Source organism: Plodia interpunctella, chromosome 14 (assembly GCF_027563975.2).
Source record: "Plodia interpunctella isolate USDA-ARS_2022_Savannah chromosome 14, ilPloInte3.2, whole genome shotgun sequence".
Lineage (NCBI taxonomy): Eukaryota > Metazoa > Arthropoda > Insecta > Lepidoptera > Pyralidae > Plodia > Plodia interpunctella.
The window spans coordinates 614965-639962 of NC_071307.1; the positions used below are offsets into that span (position 1 = coordinate 614965).

General features: G+C 35.6%; 2 protein-coding genes across 2 annotated transcripts; both read right to left on the bottom strand.

Moving 5' to 3' along the window:
* Window positions 1-7270: 7270 nt before the first annotated feature.
* On the bottom strand, window positions 7271-7972 carry LOC128675556 (calexcitin-2-like). The gene has a single exon (XM_053755033.2). It carries the CDS (start codon window positions 7926-7928, stop codon window positions 7377-7379), a length of 552 nt encoding a protein of 183 aa, XP_053611008.1. The 5' UTR covers window positions 7929-7972; the 3' UTR covers window positions 7271-7376.
* A 6897-nt stretch (window positions 7973-14869) lies between these two features.
* LOC128675525 (calexcitin-1-like) lies at window positions 14870-15626 on the bottom strand. The gene has a single exon (XM_053754986.1). The coding sequence runs from the start codon at window positions 15482-15484 to the stop codon at window positions 14894-14896; it is 591 nt and encodes a 196-aa protein (XP_053610961.1). The 5' UTR covers window positions 15485-15626; the 3' UTR covers window positions 14870-14893.
* Window positions 15627-24998: the final 9372 nt, after the last annotated feature.

Here is a 24998-nt window from a genome sequence, read left to right on the forward strand (position 1 = left end):
CGTAAATTATTCGTCTGTGGTTTTACAACCGGCCGCCAGTTTGGGAACGCTTTTGTTGCCTATCAGTTGTCATGGTTAAATTTGCCCGTAATCATATCTTACGATACGGGAGGATATATATCCAAACTGGGGCTAACCACCCGCCGAAATGTGATATCCACAACATCAAATATCATTTCTGGAGATTAGGTTTCTCTCTAATATAATGACTAAAGGATTTAGTTTTTAAATCCTGTTTAAAAATATTGTTGAGTTTGGCCGACGTCATTCAATTGTATTAGAAATAATGCAGACGCTGGCGCGCGGCGTGCACTCTACGACTATTTTCTTACGAGTTTAATTTTTACAAGCTTTTATTTAGTTTTGTACTAGCGGCCCGCCCCGGCTTCACTCGGTTTAAAGCATAATAAATTATACGCCTAAACGTTCCTCTTGAATCACTCTATCTGTCTAAAAACCCGCATCAAAATTTGTTGCGTAGTTTGAAAGATCTAAGCATACGTTGGACAGAGAGCGGAAAGCGACTTTGTTTTATGTCCTATACTGGGTATGTAGTTCATCTCTGACATTGCCACAGATATTTCAATTTTAAACAGGATCAATCTGCTACATACAATTATTTAAAATAGTGTTTGTTAAGAAACTGCATAGCTCCTGTCTGGCTGCCACAGCGACTGCAACGTCTTTGAAACGTCAGCTACATTAAATAAAAATGGCTCCTGCTAACTTTCTTCTCTCTGTCAAATTAAGGGTTAAGTAGTATATAAGTAGTTAAGTGTTATTATTAGTATAATTATTTTCATAGGAAAACAGATCTCATTCCATACTTAATTATAATTAAAAAAATAACTTGTAACAAAAATTCAAAAGTACCCGACGCGAAACTTACTAAGAAATTTTAACAATTTAATCCCCGAAGAACTTAATTTCTCCAGACATATTTGAGAAATAATCCGCAATTGTTCCCAGAAGAATGTACATTATTGTAATAGTCATAATGGAGATTATCCTGTGCGTTTGTTTATGAAAAATTGACGCGGGAGTGGCGGGCGGGCGCGAATTCTCTTGGAAGCACGAATATTCACGGCGTTTGTATTATGTGGGGCCACGAAACACGCGGTTACCGTTATATTAAAATATGGAGATAAAGCGAAACCAATTTTCTGTATTAATAGTGTGAAAAAATATTGTATTTAATTAATCATTATTAATCTTTTCATGAATAAAATAATATTTTAGCCAATAACAAAAAACTATAATAATACTTTTGACTATATCTAGATCGTATTGTTGTATTACCGAACGAATCCAGCTAATATTGTATATGCAAAAGTGTGTTTATTTGTTTGATATCTCTTCACACTTCAAAAACTTATTGAAACTCCTTTACATTTCACATACATATCGTTTGTATGCGAAATTTCAAGAGAACATAAGATACCTTTGACGAAAGCTTTTTACGAAAGCTTAGTCAATACGGTTTTGATTCTAAATCAATTGAGCTAATAGCTTCTTACTTAAAAGACAGGTTACAAACTGTTGATATTAATAACGTTAAATCAAATGGTTGTAATGTAAAAATTGGCGTACCACAAGGCTCAATTCTAGGACCCTTTCTCTTCTTAGTTTACGTCAATGATCTGCCATACTTGGTAGAAAAGCGGACTGACATCGTGCTGTTTGCTGATGATACGTCATTAATCTTTGAAGTAGACTGCCATAGCGAAGACGTTGATGATGTAAATCGTATTTTGTCTACCATTTCGAATTGGTTTTCTGCTAATAACTTATTGCTGAATGCAAATAAAACACAATGCATTAAATTTACACTTCCCAATGTTAGGCAGGCTCACGTCGACGTGACTCTGAATGGAGAAAGTTTAGATTTTGTACTAAACACCAAATTCTTAGGAATTACCCTTGATTCCAAATTGAAATGGGACGCTCATATTAATGGCCTATCTAAAAAGCTTAGTTCCGCGGCATTCGCAGTTTGGAGAATCAGACAACTGACGGACGTGGCGACTACTAGATTAGTTTACTTTAGTTATTTTCATAGCTGAATGTCCTATGGGATACTACTTTGGGGGATTACTAGCACCATTAACACTATTTTCATTTTACAAAAAAGCAATCCGTGCTATATATGGTTTGAGGAGAAGGGATTCCCTTAGAGATTTTTTTAAAGATATTAATATTTTAACTTTACCTTCTCAATACATATTTGTCAACATTATGCATGTCCGGAAAAATTTAAACTTATTTAAAAAAGTTGGTGATTACACTGATAGAGCCTTACGTAATAAAGATAAATTGTCTGTCCCCGGGCATCGGTTGGCCAAAGTTAGAACGTCTTTTGTTGGGAACTGTATCCGTTTTTATAACAAATTGCCTAAATGGATTCTTGATTTGCCGGACAAAAAATTTAGAAATTATATAAAAGAAGTACTTTGTAAAAAGGCATATTACAAGTCTGATATTTGTGTTACAATCTTCAATAATTTTATTGGAAATACATATTTTATTTTATTTATTTATTCAAATTTTGACATTTTTAATAATGATGTAAATTCGTCCTCCTAATTTTTAATATATATATAAGACCTATATTTGTTAATTGACGTCCTTGGAGAAAAGGCTGCGGTGAAGTTTGTTGCGCCGCTTCTTCTTCACTTGCGCTTTGGAAGCCGGCAGTAGACTTAGTTTAAGTAATTTTTTTGACGTCAATAAGTGATGTATATCATCCTAAATTGAATAAAGAATTTTGAATTTGAATTTGAACGACCTCGGTGGCGCAGAGGTAAAGTGCTTGCCTCTGAGCCGAGAGGTCGAGGGGTTCGATCCCTGGTCGGGTCATGATGGAAAATGATCTTTTGGGTCTTAGATGTTTATCTATATATGTATTTATTATAGAATATAGTATCGTTGAGTTAGTATCCCATAACACAAATCTCGAACTTACTTTGGGGCTAGCTCAATCTGTGTGATTTGTCCTAATATATTTATTTATTTATATAAGGTAAAGTATATAAGGTAAAAACCTTTCATCCCCGTTAAAAACACTTTTCCCGTATGAATTTAAGCGATCGAATCTGTGGGCAAAGTCTAGTCCGTACTAATATTACAAAGAGAAAAGATTTGTAATGAATAAACTCAAAAAATACCGGGTCGATTTTGATGAAATTTGGCACAGAGATAGATGAAATCTTCAGGAGGGACATAGGCTACTTTTTCATTATGGTTTTACCCGAGCAAAGCCGGGGCGAGCCGCTGATGTATCGTAAATAAAGAAACAGGAATTCGTGGCCCAACAGCACACTTTCCTAACATTAGTCTTGAGAGAATAAGAACGAAGTGCCTCCTTGTACTCACTGAATTTAACATGACAATATCATCCCTCAAGGAAACACCTTGGCGGGATGTTAATCTACTATTGTTAGTTTTATACCAACCTGGATTTTTTATATTGCTTTATGTTTTTTTAAAAACAATCCAGATTATCGATATATCGGGTTTGTTTAACTTGAGCTGAGTGCTCAAGAAATCAATCAAATACTAATACAAAAATAAACTAATATAAATACAACGGAAAATAATAATAATTAACTTGTTTAAGATATCTAACAAAATATTATGAAAATGCGGTTATTGCTGTCAAAGCTATATGCCCTATTATAGGACGCGGCGACTATAATTGACGCCGCGAACGACATCCACGGGAGGAGAGGCGAGTTGCACAAGTCGACTTTAATGTTAACCAGCGCAGAAAAACGCATAGTGCGCTATTTTGTCTAATCGACGGCGACGCGTAGGTAAAAGTTGGTATCAAAATTTACTGGTGCAAGCCTTCGACCCTACAATCCAGTACCTTCAAAATATCTTTACAAACTCACCCCAACATGTATAATGGCGTTAACAACCCCAAACTCCCTTAAATGACGTCTCTAAAAATAATGACCGTGTTTCATTTGCAAACAAACGCGAGATGTTTTAATAAAGCAGATTTATAATAACCTCAGAATATCGTGAGGTCCACTGGATGGTTGTGGTCCAAGTTGTGAGAGAACAGGTCGTTGTTGAACCAGCGAATTATTTTAGTTTACTAGCTGCGTCCCGGGACATCGCTCCCTTAGGAATTTCCGGATAAAAGTACCTTATGTGTTATTCCAGGTTATATTCTAACCGTGTAACAATTTTCATAACAATCCGTCCAGTAGATTTTGCGTGAAAGAGTAACAAACATACACACATACACACACATAAATCCTCACAAACTTTCGCATTTATAATATTATTAGGAAGGATAGTAGGAAGTAGGATATTTCAGGGAATTTTTAGTTTAAAATTATTTAAACCTAGCTACTAACCACTTACTTAACTACTTTCCTATTTTTATACGCTTTTATTTAACTAGGCTCAGCGTCCAATTGAGTTAAAGCTCAATTAACAAATATCCTCACACGACATTTGTTAATTTTTCGTCTTAAAATCGACTAAACTGACTAAATCGACGAAAATGATATAAGTATATATCATTGAAATTAACACAGAACTAGAGTGAAATCTAGACTAATAATACTATTTTATGCCATAATTTCCACAGAGGGGAAGTTTCGGGTCGCAGCTAGTGATATAATGAAGGAGCAGATTTCCCAGCGATTACCGTAATAATGCAGCAGTAAATATTGCGAGCCACTCCTGGAACGAGGGATCGCCCACTGGAACGAGTGGTTCAATTCACAAGCGAAGCACAAAACAATTTTCATTCATCGATATCTAAATTCTTCATGGTGATGGTGGTACCTAGTGAGTTGTTTTTTAATTTGATAAATATTTCGCAAATTCGTTCACAGAACGAATGTTATTTGTCGATGTATCAATATCTGGATTCTATTTAATGCTATTACCTATTATGTCTATCTATTTTATAAATTTTAATAATATTTTAAAAGATTTTGATAATATTTAAAATCCCCCGGCTCCCGGAACCACTGCTGTGAGCTCCACCAATGTTTGAGCTAATGGTTTCCAAACAGCTGGACACACATCTTTCATACTTTGCTAAGAACACTCTCGATTTAATTCTCTTTCAAACAAAAAATACTAGATCAAAATCAGTTCAGCCGTTTACCTGCTACGATGCCACGGACAGACATACAGATACGGCATGTATCTGTCGTCGGGTATTAAAAATCTTTTCTGAAATTGACTTTCTCTCAAAGAAAAGCTAACAAGATTAAGATTTTTATCTATGGACAAATGTCCATAGATAAAACTAATAGGTAGATAGGAGATAGCGGGAAACTTCCCGCTATCCCCTATGTCTTTCACCGCGTGTCACCTGTACGTCCTGAGTCCACGATAACTCACCTTATAATTAGCACACTCCAAAAATGTCCGCTTATTTCGCCCAAATTGTTCTTTATTCATGACCGTGTAATCTTAACTGGGATCTCTTGACCTGTTTTATGATGAGGATTTAAATATATATTTGTCCTTGCGATATATCTTAATGGTCATCATGCCGGACTGCTACACTGGAGGTCCCAGGTTCGAATCCCGGTCAGGTCAACATAAAAAATTATCTTGGATGTTTATCTATAATGTTATAGAATATAGTAAGTATCCCAAAACACAAGTTTCGAACTTACTTTGTAGCTAGCTCAATATGTGTCATTTGTCCCTATATACTTATTTATTTATTTAATCTTTATGGTATGTTTTTATATGAAAAATTATGTTTTTTGCTTCATAGTCGTCATTTACATCTATGCCAAAATAATCCATTCCATCAGTTAGGATCTATTTCTATGCTGCACTGGAAGGGGTAGTAACATTGTATTCAATGTTTTATGTATATATGTATGTATATATTTATGTATGTTACCAGCTGCTTTTCCTCCCGCGCATATTTAGAAAGAGAAAGGGCTACAAACTGCAGTATCTTTTTTTTTAAGTATGGGCTAACAAAATATCTATATTCCACCAAGAAGCCCGTCTATATAGATATATACATGTTTAGCTTCATAGCGGCGAGTTATTAAATAACGATTAATTCTGTCTGCCGTAAGAGATTAGGGCGTACTAAAACTCAACCCAAAATTAATTGTAAAAACGCCTATCTTTCAAAATTGTGTGTCTTACAAAATAAATATGTAAGTTCTTGTAAATCCTTTATTTTATCTTTCTTTCCTTCTTTAAAATGTTCTTGAACTGATGTTCTTGAAATGGTAAGCCGATCTGACATGATAGGGACCGACACTGTTCAAATGAGTTTCTTTCGGCATTTCTTCTCAGCAGTGGTCGTTCCGAAATGCCAGTAGTTTGTAAGCTTGTGATAAATAACTATAAATATAAAAATTGACGAGAAAAAGTGCCTATGAAGGTCTAATTTCTGAATAAATGATTTGAATTTGAATTTGAACATATAGAAAATATTATTTCATATAGGTTAAACCTGGTATTCTGAAAAACTTAAAGAATACTTTAAGCTATTTTGAAATAACAAAGAAACGAATATATTACAGGGCATAATGACTAACGATATCAGTGTTTGCCACTACTATTTAGGATACCGAAGCTAGAATTTTTTTATATTAAATTTTACTTAGTATAATTATTCCACTTTATATCACTGATTCCACTTTATATCAAGAAGCGTTCCGATATTCCACTTTATATCACTAAGAAGCGTTGAAAATACACCGTCGGTCCAGGTATGGGGAAGCTTGCTATCTCAGCATAAATTATAATAATTGTAACGGGCGCGAACTTGGTCTTCGAAGTGGGATGTATCGGAATATTCCGAGGGCTTGAATGATACATGAGGTGTTAGGGCTCTGGTTTAAAGAGTTTTGAAGATTCGTGCATAAAAGTAAACTTTATTTGTGTGCTAACTATACTTTTTATGTAGAAAGCGGTAATTATTTATATATGAATATTATTTCGCAAATTTCTTTATCAAATTCAGTTTTTTCTTTTCTTCTCCATTAATTACTCTTGGGCACAGACCCGCGTAATCTATTATTAACACAAATTTTATTAACGTATAAGAAAAATATGCATATAACTGTAAATAATAATAAATATACATATTTTAATAGGCTAAATGTGAGGTGATTAAAATAATATTAAGAATGAGTATGATCGTGATGTTTAGAGAAAACTCTATTATTATTACGCGAAAGGTAAAATGATTTTAAAAAAAGCAAAAGCTACGCTTCCAGATCCCGTACAAATTTGCAAGAAAATGATCAAAGAAAAAATCCTCTTAAATAACAAAAGCATATATTAAATATCACAAAATATATAAAACATACCAGCAGAAATCACAAACAATAGTAACAAAAATCACAGTCAATCCAATAGAAGCACATTTAGAAACTGATCTTGCCAAAAATGTAGTTGCCCGCTGCGCCCGCGTCTTCTGACACGAAGTATTCCTTCCAGAGTTCCTGGAATTCTGCCCACGAGACATTGGCTTTGCCTTTCGACATCTTCTGGAAAGCGGCAACTGCGTCAGCTTTGTTCAAGCCAAACGAAGCGTAGACAGAAGAAAACTCTTCGCTGTCAATAGATCCGTCGTTGCTGGCATCTTCTAGCTGAAAGATAAACTTGCAGTAGTCCTTCTGCCAGTCCAATGCGGCTGACGGATTCTTCGCGTAATCATCCCACATGGCAACCCATTCGTCAAAGGATACTTCCCCGTCTTTATCAGCGTCAGCCCGGCTCTGCAGACCTTGCCAGATTTTCAGCAATGTAGTCTTAACTTCATTATATTTAGCGTCGCCTGAACTGAAACCTCTCAGTTTCGCGACGTTTTCGATAGCGTCTTCGAAGTCTTTCTTATCGATGTTTCCACTCTTGTTGGTGTCGAAGAATGTGGTGAACACATGCTGGAGCTTCTTCTTCCTGAAGTCTGACACCATTTTGCAAACTTTTTCTTTGACTGAGTGCAGTTTTTGGTAATCTTTTCTTTTTATAGCCGACGGATGCGCTCGGTTATCAAGTTGACGCAATGTTTATCGTGGGATCATACCCGCATTGCGTTTGTTTTCGTTGTGATTGTATTGTTTACTGGAGCTGCTATCGTGATCCGATCACACATAGTGACGTGATGTCGCACATTGAAAGAGTCTATCTCTTTAACTGATTATTAGTTAAAATGCATTTAACTATCTCTTTCATGTTGTCGTATTCGGAGCTGTGACGTCCCGCGAAGCCCAATGCGAAAGTAAACCTTAAAATTTTGAACATTTAGGTGATATTTTACTACCGGTCGCCAGCCTGCTGTCAATCCTCCTTAGGAATGCTATTGTTGGCTATCAACTGCGGAGGCTGTATATCTCATTCTCTATTCTAGGACGGTATCTATCAATTGATATCCCACACGATAGGAGTAGGGTATATCAAACTTTTTTTTGACGTGACAACGTCTTAAATTAGGTTGCGGCTGGGAGTCACTTATGAAAAAGTGTAACGCCCGGTAACGTTACGATGAGTCACCGAACGAGAGAGAGGCCCGCCGAATGCCTTGCGTCTCTCTCCCACTCAACTATGATCGGTCTGCCGCGCGCGCAGGAATTAGTTAAGTTTAAGTTTACATGTACAATGTTTTAGTAAACAAAATATATTTCTATAGTTAAAATTTGTGCAATTCTTATTTTCATTCAATTCCTTGTTCCTATTGTGCAATTTAATTATATTCATATCAATAAATATTCTACCGAGAAAAAGACGTTGTCACGTAAAATCTTCGCCCGTAAAACCGACTTTACAGGCAACCATTTTTTTCTTTGAGTCTGGTCTAAGGCAGTGACAGACGGACGGGTAGTCATGGCTAAACTATAAGTATATATTTTTCCTCAATTGAGTAAAAGCCTAGTTATAATCCCTTGCACGCCTGCAGTAAAGATTATCAGAGCTACACGAAAATGATTCATGCAGCGCTGTATCATTTTGAGATAATCTTCAATTATGGCTGGGCATCAAATTTTTATGATACTGACAGCGGTAATCGCTGAAAATTATAGTACCACCTGCTTCACCTGGAATGATGTCACTTAACTACACCAAGAGTCAGTACAGAGCATCCGAGCTAAATTAAAGTTTGTTCAAAAATAATTTGTCATATTTGGTAAGATTAAAAATATAAAAAAAATCAAAAAGAAATTTTAAGATCAATATAATTATCGATAATTATAAATATTATGTAATAATATAACATTATGTATCACTTTATTTATTTACTAAATTGGTATAAGGGTCATATTTAATGTCAATAGTTTTCCAATTATCTACCAGTTAACATTCAAGACAACCAGAGCTATGAATTATAATGACAAATGCATAGGTATTCTAACCATTTTATCGGTTGCTTCCACAGCCTTTACGTCTGAGCCGGGGCTTAGACTTAAAGACTCAGATTACAAATTTTAATTTAGAATGAAAGTTGAAATATGGTCACTTTTTAACTTGTTCTTCTGCACTTGTTATCAGACCATTGGCACCGTCGTTTTCCCGACTTGCCCAGAATCCGCATGAACTGTCACCGTTGGGACCGTAACTCTTAGTAGTAACGAATAAAGAAGAAAAATTGAACTTACTTTTTAGGTTTATTTTCATCACCTCATGGCGTCATAGATCCGAATGCAATCGGGAAAACGCGTAATTAAAAGATAATTGTGGATGCTTCCAGTAAATCACGTTGGGGTCACCACTGTAGCGGGAGCCAGGTTATCATGCTCGACCGCCACATAGGGAAGATCTTCCCGCCAGGTTTGTTACGCCTGGGGAACCGCCTGGCTCCAACAATCATCCTTTATTTCTTGTTCCTTTCAAAGTCTACCTACATTGCAAGTTAAAACACTGGACGAAAATCGATAGAGCAGACAAGACAAACTTGCATGTACCACATCCAATAGTACACATGCCTGCAGGAGACTGCGGTCTGACAGATAGAGTACATCCGTCACAGTCGCCTGCACACCCGACTTGCCATGCGGCCGGATGATGTGGATGCGGCAAATTGTAGACTAGGGAGCGAAATGTGTGGCAGGGTTCCGTAAAAAATGGCAAAAACGGAACCCATATGGTTTCGTCATGTCCGTTTGGAATTGGAAACTATGCGTACCTACTATAAGGTTGAAATTTGGTTGGTTGGTGGTATTCAATGAACTGCTACAGAATTGTACATGATTCTGAAAAATAAATTTCTAGACACTATTTTCACACTAACTTTCACCCCCAATTATAATTGGGGCTGATTTGAACGAGAGTCTCCAGCTACGTGCATACCAAATTTCATCAAAATCGGTTGAGCGGTTTAGCCGCGAAAACGGAACAGACACACAGACATACAGAAATAATATTAGTATGGAAGTTGCCAGCCTTCTTGGTACGAAAACAACATGTACATTTGATCTGCTCTCAAAATTCTATATCCGTATTATTTGCTTAGAGACACACATACTAATGATCCATCCTTCTTCCTATATCTGAGTTGAAAATGTTTTGTTGGAGCGAGCGAGGTGTACAAAAAACTTGGGGCAAAAATACATTTTTGTATGTATGTTTCGAACCGTTGGTCTGATTTTGATGAAATTTAAAAGGTATGTAGAATCTGTCAATAGAATTTTTAAGTATGTGGGGCGACAAAATCGATTAATTCGTTTTTGAAATATTCACATTTTTGTAAAAAACTCATCAAAAATTTATTGTGTTCCCGAGGTCTAAGTTCACCGCGAACAACTAGCAAGTCGGCGGTAAACTTAGTTCAAGTAATTTTTTCGTCGTCAATAAGTGAATATCATTTTAAATTGAATGAAGTATTAGATTTTTTTAATTTTGAGGAACGAATGGTGAAAAATGACCACGTCTATCCATTCGTACATCTACAGCCACCTAATGCGATAAAAGGTACTCGTAATGGCATACCTAGGGATGCGGCGCGCAGGGGACGCCGCGCGTCGCGCGCGAGTAGGGACGTCACTCGTTTGCCAAATTGTCTGGTTTATGTAATTTTTTATTGCGGTATGGCTACTTGATTGCTATGTTGTAATATTATTAAAGAGTGGTTCGCATTTTGTTTACACTCGGTGGCGTCAGTAAATTTTAACGTTAACTTTAAAGTGTACAGAAAAACGCAAAGTACGCCATTTTATATTAACGTCAGCGGCGCGCGGGTTAGTTAATATCAAAGTTGACTGATCCAACCCCTTGGGACTGGGGAGGGCGGCATATACATGTTATTTGTCCCTATATTCATTTATCTTTTTATGTTAAGTAGTAATACTTGGACTCGCACAAATCGGTGCCAGTCCAGAATAAATAGTTAAACACATTCACTTCACACTCGCTTATTGGTATATTTACACTGTATTCATAAAAATGAGGGCAACGGCTTTTGTAAACATATTTATTTACAAAATCATGTAGACATTAAACAAAATACATAAGATAATTTATAAATGGAGCATTAAAACATAGAGAGGTTGCTTTTTATTTCTAAAGAAATCTCTTCCAACAGACCCAAGACATTATATAATAATAATAAATATATTAGGACAAATTACACAGATTGAGCTAGCCCCAAAGTAAGTTCGAGACTTGTGTTATGGGATACTAACTCAACGATACTATATTTTATAACAAGTACATATATAGATAAACATACAAGACCCGGGCCAATCAGAAAAAGATCATTTTCCATCATGACCCGACCGGGGATCGAACCCGGCACCTCTCGGTTCAGTGGCAAGAACTTTACCACTACGCCACCGAGGTCGTCTCGGTCGATTTTAATTGTTACTTCGGAGACTATCAGTTTTCGAATTCTAATGATTATATAATGTCAAAAATGTGAAAATATATAAATACCTAGCTGAAATTGTATCGTTACAAATTTGAACAAATCCTTTAACAAGTAATTCTGATATCAGCGATAACGATCTTTTTTCATTTGCGTAAATGCTGTTCCTGATAAATTGATACAGTATATTAATAATAATTAAGTACGAGTATTGTTAGATTAGCTAACTATACTCGTACTTAATTATTATTAATATACTAAATCAGCTACCTAATTTTGTGTGTTACATGTTATAATTGTAACGTGTCTTTGAGTACCAATGTAGAAATGTTTTATTTTTTGTTAATTAATATACATTTCATTAAATATAAACAATTCATTCCTCGAGATACAGACTCACGTCTAGTTCGAGGATGGGCTTCAAAATGGCTCAAGATAGATAAGTTTTCTCTCACCAATGTAACTCATTACATTATACATATAGTTATTTTGTACAGAAATTGTGTTGTTGGCAAATAAATTATTTATTATTTATTTATTAATTAATTATTAAACATATTTTTTTCACAAAAAAATCATAAATAATAAAGATATTCCAGCACGTCGCCGCTTGGAAGGGTTCCAAGAAGGCTGGCAGTGTTACCCCTCTGAACCGCTATGGCAATCCTCTGTGCCAAATAACTGCCCGCCCTTGGATCGCCCGTTACCTCACGGAGACGCGCTGAAATCTCAGTCAAAAAGGATTTTGCCTCAGGACCCCATGAGTCCGTCGTCTCAAAATAGTACCAAATTATAATCTACAAAATAATATTACTAAAGGTCCTTTTCCAAGTAAAAAAAAAAAACATATTTGAGAAAACGTTTCAGATATTTGTCTACAGTTCTGGGTGTGTTGTGACCGTTTCTGTGTTTATATCCATCGGATCCGATCATTGAGTTAATATCCCATAATCAAGCCTTACGTTGAGGCTAACTCTATCTGAGTGATTTGTAAATATATTGTTATTATTTTATACCTTTTTATCTAGTCGGCAGAGTTTACCGAAATCACAAATTCCAATAGATCATTAACTTCCCGTAACTACCCTCCAACTATAACTTTTTCCTCCTGTTTTATATCAACCGCAATTGATGACAATCATTATCATTATTACAGCCGTAATAGACATGGTGCCCGGCGAAAATTGGACATTTTAACACGACCACTGAGAACGTGAGACACGTTCTCAGTGGTCGTGTTAAAAGGTCCTGTCTTTTGGCAGAATCATACGTCGGGATCAAGCGGAGATAATTGTAGAAAAAATCAAATAATTTTTTTTTTGAAGAGAGGTATCTCTTACACCAAACTAGACAGGGATCAGTTTTTTTTTCTCCCATCGCGTGGATATCATTTGGATAGGTCTTCAAAAATATTTTGAATTTTTGAAAACGAGTTATTTTTACAAAGATGACATTTCTAACACAAGCTTTTATTGTCCATTCATACTTATGAGGAGTTAGTGGATTAACATTTCACTTCTCATCATCGAATCGACTCGAAGTGAGACGCAGCGAACCAATGATATTGCAGTATGGTTGTCGTTGCGTCATAATGGCGCGATGTGATTGGTTCGCTGCGTCTCACTGCGAATCGATTCGATGGTGAGAAGTGAAATGCAAACCCTCTCTTCGCCCAATGTATACTTGGCTGAAACGGAACATTCGTCTTGAAACAGTCCAGTTATGGCCCGGACGATTTCCCAACAAAGTAGTAATATATATTAGGGTACCCCACACTCAGCGTCTCTGATAATGGCCGGCAGCACGCGCGATTTGCAAAAAGTTTTATGGACCATCAGCCTAGTGTATTGTCTGCCACAGGAAATAGTCTTAAAATGAGCCTTAAGTAGTAAATATGTGTGTAATTTACGTATGTATGTATAATGTAATGTATGCATGTTGTGTACGAATATCGAAGAAGAAAATATGGCTGTGAAGGAACCGAGAAAACGCTCAGTGTAGAAACAGAATTATTAAATTAACTAGCTGCGCCCTAGGTCTTCGCTCCCGTGGGAATTTCAGGATAAAAGTGTTATAACCCTATGTGTTAAGTTATATTCTACCCTTGTACCAAATTTCATAATAATCCGTTTAGTAGATTTCGCGTGAAAGACATTTATAGTATTAGTACACAATAATACATTAATGCATTCATTATCACGTGTCTTATTGCTAGCACCTAGTGTCAGATTTTACTCAAGTCGCCTATGTATCTGACAACTAAATGCTTGATGATTAACCATGAATTTACCTGCTAGATTAGCTACTGATAAAATCATCGATAGTTATAACCAAACACAACAAACGGTGATTTTAGAAAGATAACACTCGAAGGCTCGTAATAAGTATAATCGGCGAGTTCAATTCCATCAATTGCGGTTTAGTAACGACCAGGTTGCGCTTGAATTAGCTATAAAAATAATTGCATTAAAACACTCAATCTATGTACCTGCGTATTGCTTATTCCATATCTTGTAATTACATACAACGTAAAGATACGATGTTGTACATAGGTAAACATAAATTCATTATCAAACAGGCAATTACAACGATTTGGATTTTCTTGCTCTAAAATATAAACTTGGAACCATGACCCATTGCTCTGTTGTGCTCCGTCGTCCGTCGACGACGGTTGTCAACGAACGACGCAGACATTGTATGGAGATTCGACGTACGACGTAGTGTCGAAACCGATAGAAAACAACGGAGCACAATGGAGCCACGAGGCGTGCAACGGAACACGACTGAGCAATGGGGCATGGCTCTTAGGTATATTACCTAAATCTACTGTTTTTTTTTTTTATAGTTTTGTTACAATATTTCATAAGTACATGCTTTTTAATTTTGTTTATTTAATGAGATGGAAAAATCTGCACTGTGCGGGAATCAAACCCACACCCCGACCTAACCGGAACATTGCTTCTTAACAACTGATATATCGAGACCCTATCATTCTGGCATGGTTTCGAAAAGGACTCAAGTACTGGGTTAATGTTTTATAGTAAGAACAAAGACAGACACTAAATTTTAATAGAATAATTAACATTAATGTGAATGCGAGTGAGAATGAGAGTCAGGATTGATGCTACATACGTAACAGCCAAAAATTAAGTTCCCAGGTTTCTCTTTGTCTTCTGCTGCGAAATATTCCCTCCATAACTCCTGGAAATGCGGCCAGTCTATCTTCTGTTTACCTCCCGCCATCTTCTTAAAACAATCAATCGACTCTTCTTTATCCAACCCAAAAGATTCATATAAAGATGAGAACTCCTGAGCATCAATTGCTCCATCGTCACTAGTGTCTTCCAACCAAAACGTTAATTCACAATAAATGTTCTGCCAGTCGCTAGCTTTCGTTGGATTTTTAGCATATTTATCCCAAAGCGCTGTCCATTCTTCCTTGCTAACTTCTCCATCGTTGTTTTCGTCGGCTTCTTGCTGCAAACCTTCCCAAATCTTCATCATTTTGTCTTTCAGCTTTTGATGCCTTTCGTCGCCATGTTTCCAACCTCTTTTGGCAGATATCTTGGTGATTGCAAATTCAAAATCAGCCTTATTTATGGAGCCGCTTCGGTCGGCGTCAAAGAATGCATTGTACACGTGCAACAGTTTCTTTTTTCGGAAGTCTGATACCATTTTTGGTAATTTTACCGAATATTGTGTAACAAATATTTGTATTTGTGTTTTTAAAGTTTGTAACAAGTTACTCACGTGCAGTTATTTTTCATCAATGTGCAACAATTGAGTTGATGTGTGAAAGAGCGCAACGTGCCATCACTTTTTCTTATTTTAGTTATAATATTATATGAATCCTGGTTTATATACTGGAGACAAGGTGATTAGCTGTATCTTTATTTGGTATCTCAGTAATAAAAAATATAATATTAATGTGATTATGAAAGATATCGGTAATAATGCCCATATTATCAATCGATTGTTCCGATTACATTTAACGGTACATCATAAATTCGTTAGATTTGTCGTTACGCGATAACGGAAAGCGATTAGCGGAATAACAGCTGATAAACATTTTTTTTTGGATAGTTATATCATTTTTGTGTTGTTTGTTCATTGTGTAGGCATGACGTAGGTACTTCTTACAAATCTATACAGGGCAGGAGATTTAGCGATTGAATCTGATATATTGTGAACGAGTGTAGTAACTGCTCAACAAGACTGCAACGAACTACATAACCTGTTACTGAATACTCAGTAACTACAACTATTATTAGATACAATCGAATAATAACAAACAACTGTTTGAATGTCAGTTAGTCCACATCACCGTACCCCTTCCTCCCGGGCAATAAAAACCCGGAGAAAAATGTAAGCGTGTTGCGGGGACGTCCGCGGCGCGCGACTTGTAATACATCAACGTACAGACAAAAACAAAGACCCTGGCCAGACGGGATTCAGTGCAATTGCGATTTCTAATGCAAAAAAATAAAGCTGTAATTTTTTTTTTATTGGCTGTAATGCACCAAACGAAGAAAAAAATAAATAATAGAATAAATAAAAGGCGCGGAACCATCTTGCAGTTTGCGGTTTGCTGTTTTCGTTGCCGTGTGCCTGTGGGTGGTTTGTTTGCGCATAACAGACTTGTGAAAAACACAAACCACACGTCAGTGCTTATTTATCATTTAAATATTAAATATATACAACAATATTTTTTGTCTGACAACACATTTATTATGAAAAGTCTATCTTGGAGAGAAGATTAATAGATAATTTCAAATTATTTTCTTAAATTGAAGTAACTAGCTTACAGGCTCTGTTGCCATTATTTGAAAATCCATTGTCATATAGTCGATGGCTTTCTTTTGAATGTACCTACCTATATAATCGACATATTATCTAAACCCTACAAATATCTTGATCGTTGCTGTCTATGAACTCAAATGATCAAACCGGTAGCGGCGTCGTGGATCGGGTCGGGAGGTTCCCTCTATTGTGGTTGATGAGCTTCGCGATGGCTTAAGTCGTTCCGAAATGCTAGTAGTTTGTAGCTTTGGTAAACATCATTTAATTTAGAATATGACGTGAAAAAGTGACTATGAAGGGCTAATTTCTGAATAAATGATTTGATTTTGATTTATTTATATCTGTGGTATACAGTTTTCTACAGAAATTATTGCAAATATTATGATTAATTAATCATTACATACATCATTACAGTAATTATTGCAAATATTATGATTAATTAATCATAATATTTGCAATAATTTCTGTAGAAAAGGTCGTAAACATGTGGTACACAAAAAGTCGCTCGTTTACCTCAATCCAAAGAGATACATACAAAAATCCCTTTGTTTGTCTTTGGGCTTAGAAGCCCTAAGGCTTTAGGAAATTGTTCCCTTTATACGTGTGATATTACGCTTTAATTTTAGGCCGTTATTTTTATTTTTTCGCGTTTTTGCGCTTTTCGTTTCTACCATAGACTTCTAAAATCATATATACCAATGAATATTTATAAATTGTACAAATTCTAAGTTAATATTTTTATCGCGAGTTAATATTTTTGTTACTTGTGACAATATATCCAAATAGGATTATAAAATTGCGACACGATTGCGTGAACGTTGCGTAGCAAGTGCGTACTTTTATCTACCGAAATGAAAATCCAGCAATGTATACCGAACCGCCAACGACGACACTGTGGAGCCAGCATTTTAAACATATTGATTTCTAAGCTATATTATATTAAATATATCGTTTTCAAATAGATATACAAAAATATATATAAAGTTAATTCATACTATATGAGAGAAAGCTATCGGTAAAAACAATCATGAATTTTAAATAAACTATATGAAATTTCGTTCGTTAATTTTTCATTTCATTATTTACTCAAGCGTTTTGTTTATTCTACGTTATAAAAGAAAACAATTTAAAAGATATTACAAACAAAAATATCTGTGAATACATTGTGTAGGTACAGTATACTAATTATCAAGTCACCATGTATAGACCTATATTCGATGGTAATAACGGTGAATTTCCATTGAATATGAGTGAGCAGATGTGCTGTTGTGTGTGTGAATGTACACACGTCTCCCAAATGAGAGCAAACTCCATGAATCAACGTTATCAGCGATCGTAAAACAAAAACATATTACATTAGGGATTTTATTAAATTAGACATTGTTTAATGATCCGCCATTTTTGTCAATAAGTATTTTACACGGTTTAAATTTCTATATAAATGTATAACATACTATCTGCATTGCGTCGCTCCTCTATTAATATGGTAAAAAGTAAGTAGGTACTTATTCTATAACAGTCAGGAAAAATTTAATTTCTTACTGGTTAAATTTTTCAAAGAGTTCCGAAGATCCTAATCCTACTTGCTTCCTACTAATATTATAAATGCGAAATTTTGTGAGGATGTATGTGTGTATGTTTGTTACTCTTTTACGCAAAACCTACTGGACGGTTTTTACAAAATTGGGTACGCGGGTAGAATATAACCTGGAATTACACATAGGGTATTTTTAATCCCGAAATTCCCACGGGAGCAAAGCCCCGGGCCGCAGCTAGTATTATTATAAATGCAAAAGTTTGTGTGGATGTATGAGTGTTCGTATGATTGTTACAATGTATAGGGTATGTATTTTGCGTGAAACGCAAAAAACAAATAGAAGTATTATAAACCTTTTATATTTAGGAAAGGTAAAACCGTACTATTAAGTAATACATTTAAAGCTTCCTCAGGATCACACTATCTATTCGTGAAAACCGTACAAAACTCAGTCCTTTCGTTTTAGATTTTACTACAGTGTTCATAGACTGACAGACACGACTCTTAACGAATGACTTCACTTTTAATATTCCATTTATTTTTATATATTGATAGATTTAATCAATCCATGAAAAAAATTCTTTGAATATAATTAAATAAACAACATTTTTTTTCAAGAATTACTACAAAACAAAACATTAATCCAGCAATAGTGAAACGTTGGCCGGTTAACGACATAATAACGCGATTTTGCTTACTAAACAGTGAGTTATGGCCAGTTAAACCGCAGTTAAATGTTGCTTAACGCCGGTTTATGAGGTAGGAAGAACGCGCCGTATTCTTGAATTGATATATTTTTTTACCGAAACACTCCGAAAATTACTTGTTGTGAAACTGAATAAATTTGGGCAAAATTTATAGGTTAGACGCGCGCGCAAATTAGCATTCGTGTTTCAGTATTCACGCTATATTTAACCATTTTGAATATAAATCAAACAACAATAAAATATTCGGTGTAACATTTAAAATTACAGCTTTAACGAAAATCATGGAAATTTTAGAATACATTGTTATATACAATCTTCTCCGCCATACAAAATGCAGTATTTATTTTTTGTTCATTTGTCTATTTAAATGTTTTTTTTTACTTTTATTTCCACTATAACGTTAGCATTTCTTTAACAGTCGGTTTTATTATGTGTCTGTCAAATGAACGGACACGGTCACCCCAAGGCTGTATAGTTTTATAATCTGTGCTCAACCATGTGACGTTGCGTCATTAGGCGTTATTGGAAGAAGTGACATTACACGCCTGTCGTCAGCTGTTGCAAATCTATGTTTGATTGACGACGTGTGACGTTTAGGTTTAATTAAAATTAATCATTACCATGGTATGAAGGGGGCTTCCTTTCGTTTTAGACACTGTCTTCCAAGAAACAAGACACAGAGCTTCAGTTATTATTAATTCTTGATAAAACCTGGTGTGATTTTATTAACTGGTATATGAGGCACAGGCTTGTTTAAAATAAAAACTTCGTGTATAAAGATGAAAATTGGCAGATTATTAAAATGTACTAACTATCTAAATAAGTATCTAATAATTTCAAATGTAATATAATTTCAATGACTTAAACTTACCTACCTACTGAAATGTATTAAGTATGTAGTTATTCAAAAGATTATCAATGGCGGTGCACGCTGCATGGTTGCTGCACAATATGAGACGCAGCACGATGTTATCCGACGATCACTGAAGTGAGTGACGCTGTGCGTCTCCATTGTCAATGTTATTACAGTTTATTATACACACAAATAGTAAAGCGAAGGGTTTTAGACAAGGCTTAACTATCCAACCGAGCGGTAGACGAGGTAATTTGTGAAAGATTATTAGATAAATGTTTTACTTTTTTGCTTTAAAGCATTTTAATGAGCTTTTATTTACGTTTTGAGCAGAACGAAAACGAAATTCATAAGCGAATATTACTTTATACTCTAGAGCTTAAAAACTAATTTTAAGCTGTTTACATTATAGTATCAAACACTACGAGCATAGGTGAAAAATATATTTATTTATAGCTATAACAACAATGGCTCGCCTGTCCCGAGTAAGCACCTAAACTAACAATTATCCCAATGACGTGACTACGTTCTGGTATGAAAGGATACAGTATCCAGTTGTTAGCGTTTTTGGTTTTGGCCCGCAACGACGTGAGATGGGGTGACTTCCCTGAATAGAAACATCGTCGGGACATTTTCGGTAGGTAAACAGTCGTAAAAGTCTGACATAGACCTTGTCATACGAATTAACCAATCAGAGAAATAACTACATATATGGCTGAATTTCACGAGCGTTTTATTAGTGTTTGTTAAATTTTACCATAGACAGTAATCAATTTAATTACCCTATTTTTTATAAATAGATAAAGTACTGCTACGATGTAAATTTTATATATGTTTTATTTAAAAACAAATATTCTTTATTCAAAAAAATTGTCAGACACTAATACACGCTATACAAGCCGCGTTCAAACTCTAAATTCTATTTTTAAGCACAGCATACTCGTGTACATTCATTCCCATTTATGTGCGTAGAGCAGAGTCAACTGTTTTATGTACTCTCTAATTTATTGTAAAATAATTATACTTAATTTATCATCATAATACGGAAAACAATGGACACATACCAGCGTTCGTTCAGTATTAGCGGAGTGTACCGCGTCGCACCACAGTGTGGAACACAACGGATTAACAATATACACGGAGTTACATGAGCATGTTTTTTCGATTTTTCTTACGAACGTAAAACGCAATTTCTCTTACGAACGTAATACCAGTCACATTATAAGCTGTGACGCCGCACAGACTAATAGCCAGAAAATAAACCTTGATATTTTCGTAGATTCAGGAATAGTTTATTTTAAAATCTGTTATGTAACCAAATAAATGATTTGATTGAATGAAAATGTCTTCGAATTTTTCTTATCTCAAAATCTAGTGCGAATGACGTCTTCAGCCGGCACTAGCAGAGAATTCTTAAGTTATATACGCATCAACTAATGTATTTTTGAGTGTATTGAACTTAAAATAGTGATTTGAGTGAGTGATACATTTCAGTGACAGTTACTACTCAATAAATCAATCAAATCAATATATTAAGACAAATTACACACATTGAGCTAGCCCCAAAGTACGTTCGAGACTTGTGTTATGGGATACTAACTCAACGATACTATATTTTTAACAAATACATATATAGATAAACATTCAAGACCCGGGCCAATAAGAAAAAGATCATTTTCCATCATGACCCGACCGGGGATCGAACCCGGAACCTCTCGGTTCAGGGGCAAGCACTGTACCACTGCGCCACCGAGGTCGTCACTACTTGCCACTAGATGGCGGTAAGTAGTCTTAAAAATCATGCCAGATGCCTTTTGGTGACTTGGATAGAATCTGTGTTTGTTGGTGTTAGCAATTACGCACTCTATTAAGAAGAAACCTACTTAGTCTAAATTTGAGCGACAATGTTTTTTGCATGAAAGTAACAAAAAAAATCAAGTCTCTCAGGGTTACCCTGTTATTTATAAAAAAGATAAACTATAGATTAAACTAAAGTATTTGTCTCAATCAAACAATATATCAAATTTTGTAAATGCAGCAGTGACAAAACTAACTTCAGCTTAAGTATGCTTAATATTGTTTATGATTAACAGGGTTAGTTAATAGCCTTTCATAACTTCAGTAAGTGATGTATATCATCCTAAATTGAATAAGGAATTTTGAATTTGAATTTAGGTCTAAATTTTGTAGAATAAACTTTTCTAGTGGCTGTATATCTTTCGTTAAACAAAATATCGAATGAAAGACGTAGTTCGTAGCGGGTAGTCCATTGTTCTTCATAATATTGAGGAGAATAAGGCTGCGTACACAGCACATAGGAACATGCAGCATGTAGTGCTACGATGTGGGTAGTGTATTTTATCATTGAAACGTAAAACTAGAATCAGGTGGAATGGAAATGCACTATATACCTAGGTATTGCTAGATTTCTATATTGTTCATGAAATATGTACCAACTTAGTTCATGGAATCATTTGAATAACATAATTAGGTACACTGAGGCTTTCGTCAATTGTGCAATTACGAATCCTGAAATTATTCGGACACGTCACCCGTAAAGATGACGTGATGGAACGTCTAGTTATCCAGGGCGTATTTGAAGGCAAGCGTGCCGAATCTTCAAAATTTTAAGATTTAATTATTTTTACGCTGATCCCGGGGTTAGTGGCGTCACAAACTCGAATGAAACAGGGCATATGCGAAGATGAGATAGAGATGCAGATACCATATCACGTCTTTAGCCCCTCCGAGGTAGACAGAGCCAAGAGTTGATAAAAAACGAAAGCCAATTAGATGTAAGCCGATCTCATTGTTGGAATCGACATAGGTGTATAGTGATAGGTTGGCCCATCGCCTAATATCGAAGATGAGAGACTAGAAATAAATGTGGACATTTTGAGATAGCGAAATAACAGACAAAACACATAAAAACATCGCAAAGGCAGAGGCAAAATTATGACAAGACGATATCGATTTTTCTATAGAGATTGGTCAAGCATTGCTTTGGACAGCAAAGATAAAATTTAAAAAAATCTAATTAAAAAAAAATATTCTTGTCGTTGGCGTAGTCACTGGTTCTCAAATAAATATTCTATTTATCTTTCAACCGTACCTGTAAAACTTCAAACTATTCAGGCTTTTTAAGACCGCCGCAGCATTTGTCTGCGCACACATTTCAAAAGCTTTTGAAGCTCGCCTTCGACCGAAACTAAAAGTTCTTAACAAAGCTTGCTGCAACAAATCATTACATCCGTTGAGAACTTCGACGAATCGCTAGTATTTATGCACTTCGCTTAAGGCGATGGCACTTTAACTAATGAATCTTACAACTTATCGAGTAAGTATTTTAAGCTAAAACACCTATAAATCACAAATTTTGTGATGCGACTTTTCCACAGTCTAAAATAAAAATTTTTGAAAAACAACCCAATTGGAATGTATATTTTTCAAAACGGTACAGTCGACAGCACTCCAAGCTGCCCAAATTCATTGCAATCTCGCGCGACATTTGCCGCGTCATAGAAATCTAGAGAGGGTAGTTTGATGCGGTTGACTGTACTTCTGAAACCGTGTACAAGATTTAATAAAATAGTCTTCATGTCCGTATGTATAGTAGACAAAGACCTGCACTGGTACGGCCACGTCGTGCATAAATCGACATTTATAGCATAACAAATGGCTAGCCAATCTAGCCATGCATGCAGTTTCTGCCAGAAGGGACTAACCTAAAAATTGCTGGCTTGATGTCATCAAGGATGATATATATGCAAATAGCCTGATTACTAAGAAAGTTAAAGGCCGTACAAAAAAGTAAGATAGTAGATCCAGGGTTCCCAACGCTTAACAGCTGGAAGGAACCGGAACAATTATCAATGGATGGAAAGAAACTTCCGTGTTTCATGAAAACCAGTCGGATAAATTCTGTGTGAAAGTATTAACAGATATCCTTTTTTATACTACTTAACTACTGAGTAAATAAACAAGCAAACAAGCATGCGGCCCACCTGATGCGAAGTGGCACAGTGGAAATTGAAACACGCGCTTTACGAGCCATGAACAAATCTGTTAGTCTCTACGGAAAACCATGGCTCATACCACATCCACAATCTCAGAGCTGCACGCGACTAGATGTGAGAATGAATCCTCCGTCGGTAGCCAGAGTTTGATAATGAAATGTGGCCGTTGATATCATGTCAAACTTCTAGATTAATAATGATACATCAGCTCAGCAGTTTCTCCTTAAATCGCATACCATTGTAATACTGAACAAAAGGTCAATTCCAACACAAGTTTGCTCGCCGGCTCTCGCACGCAATACTGGCATTGTATCGAGATATTTATTCATTCGATTCAAAGTCGATATCTCGCAACATATTGCGATGAGAGTCGCAGACTGCAAGACTTTGCAATCTTTTCAGAAGCTTTCAAACAGTTCTTGAATAGAGTAATCTCGACTGAGTCGACGAAACTGCTCCTTTGATTGGCGAAATGTTTATTTTTCTACAAAGGTATTTTCGAAATTAGTTCTGTAAGTGGATACAAAGTAGGTACCTATAACTATACCTAATAATTTAACTGATATAATATCAGTTAAAACAGTCATAATAGTTATGCATACTCCACAGTATGAGTGCCTAAATAGCAAAGATAGTATTTTGACACAAAACTTTGAAAAAATGTCTTGTGATTTTACAACCGGTCAACTCTTCTTGGGAATGCCTGTAAACTGCCAAGGCTTTGCCTACTTTAGTTCCCTTGTATAGTCAACAGCACATCAAGATACCCTGCATGACCCTCTATGGCGCGGTAACTGCGGCGAGTTTGTAATTAATTTGGGTAGGTTGATGTCGACTGTACGACATCCACGGGAGAATATGGAGTGGTTCTCTTCTTGTAACGAACCACGCTGCTAAATATTATACATATAACTATTATACAAAGTGTGTTATATCAACAAAAATGTCACATATATTTTAAATTTCACACATTTTAAACCTCTTTTGTTCCATAGCGCGTAGTATTTAAAGTAATTCCGATGCACTCCGCAAATAATCGCTGTTGAGCGAGACTATTTCGATAATTGTGCGTTTCGACATGAAATCCGCCGGTGGATTTAATGTTTCGACTTAATGGCGTTTCCACACTTCCACTAGGTTTTTAGCGAGGGTGCTCGAAGCACTCCGATGTTAAGGTTATTTTTAATATGGAAACTTTTCGTGATTTTATTGCAACGGGACGTTTTTGCCCTGATGTTTCAATCTGTTTTTTTTTTCTTTTAAAATTGGAATGCTT

What these genes read in the sequence shown, in the direction of transcription:
- LOC128675525 (XM_053754986.1), bottom strand. Translation starts at nt 15,484, where the DNA reads ATGGTATCAGACTTCCGAAAAAAGAAACTGTTGCACGTGTACAATGCA.
- LOC128675556 (XM_053755033.2), bottom strand. Translation starts at nt 7,928, where the DNA reads ATGGTGTCAGACTTCAGGAAGAAGAAGCTCCAGCATGTGTTCACCACA.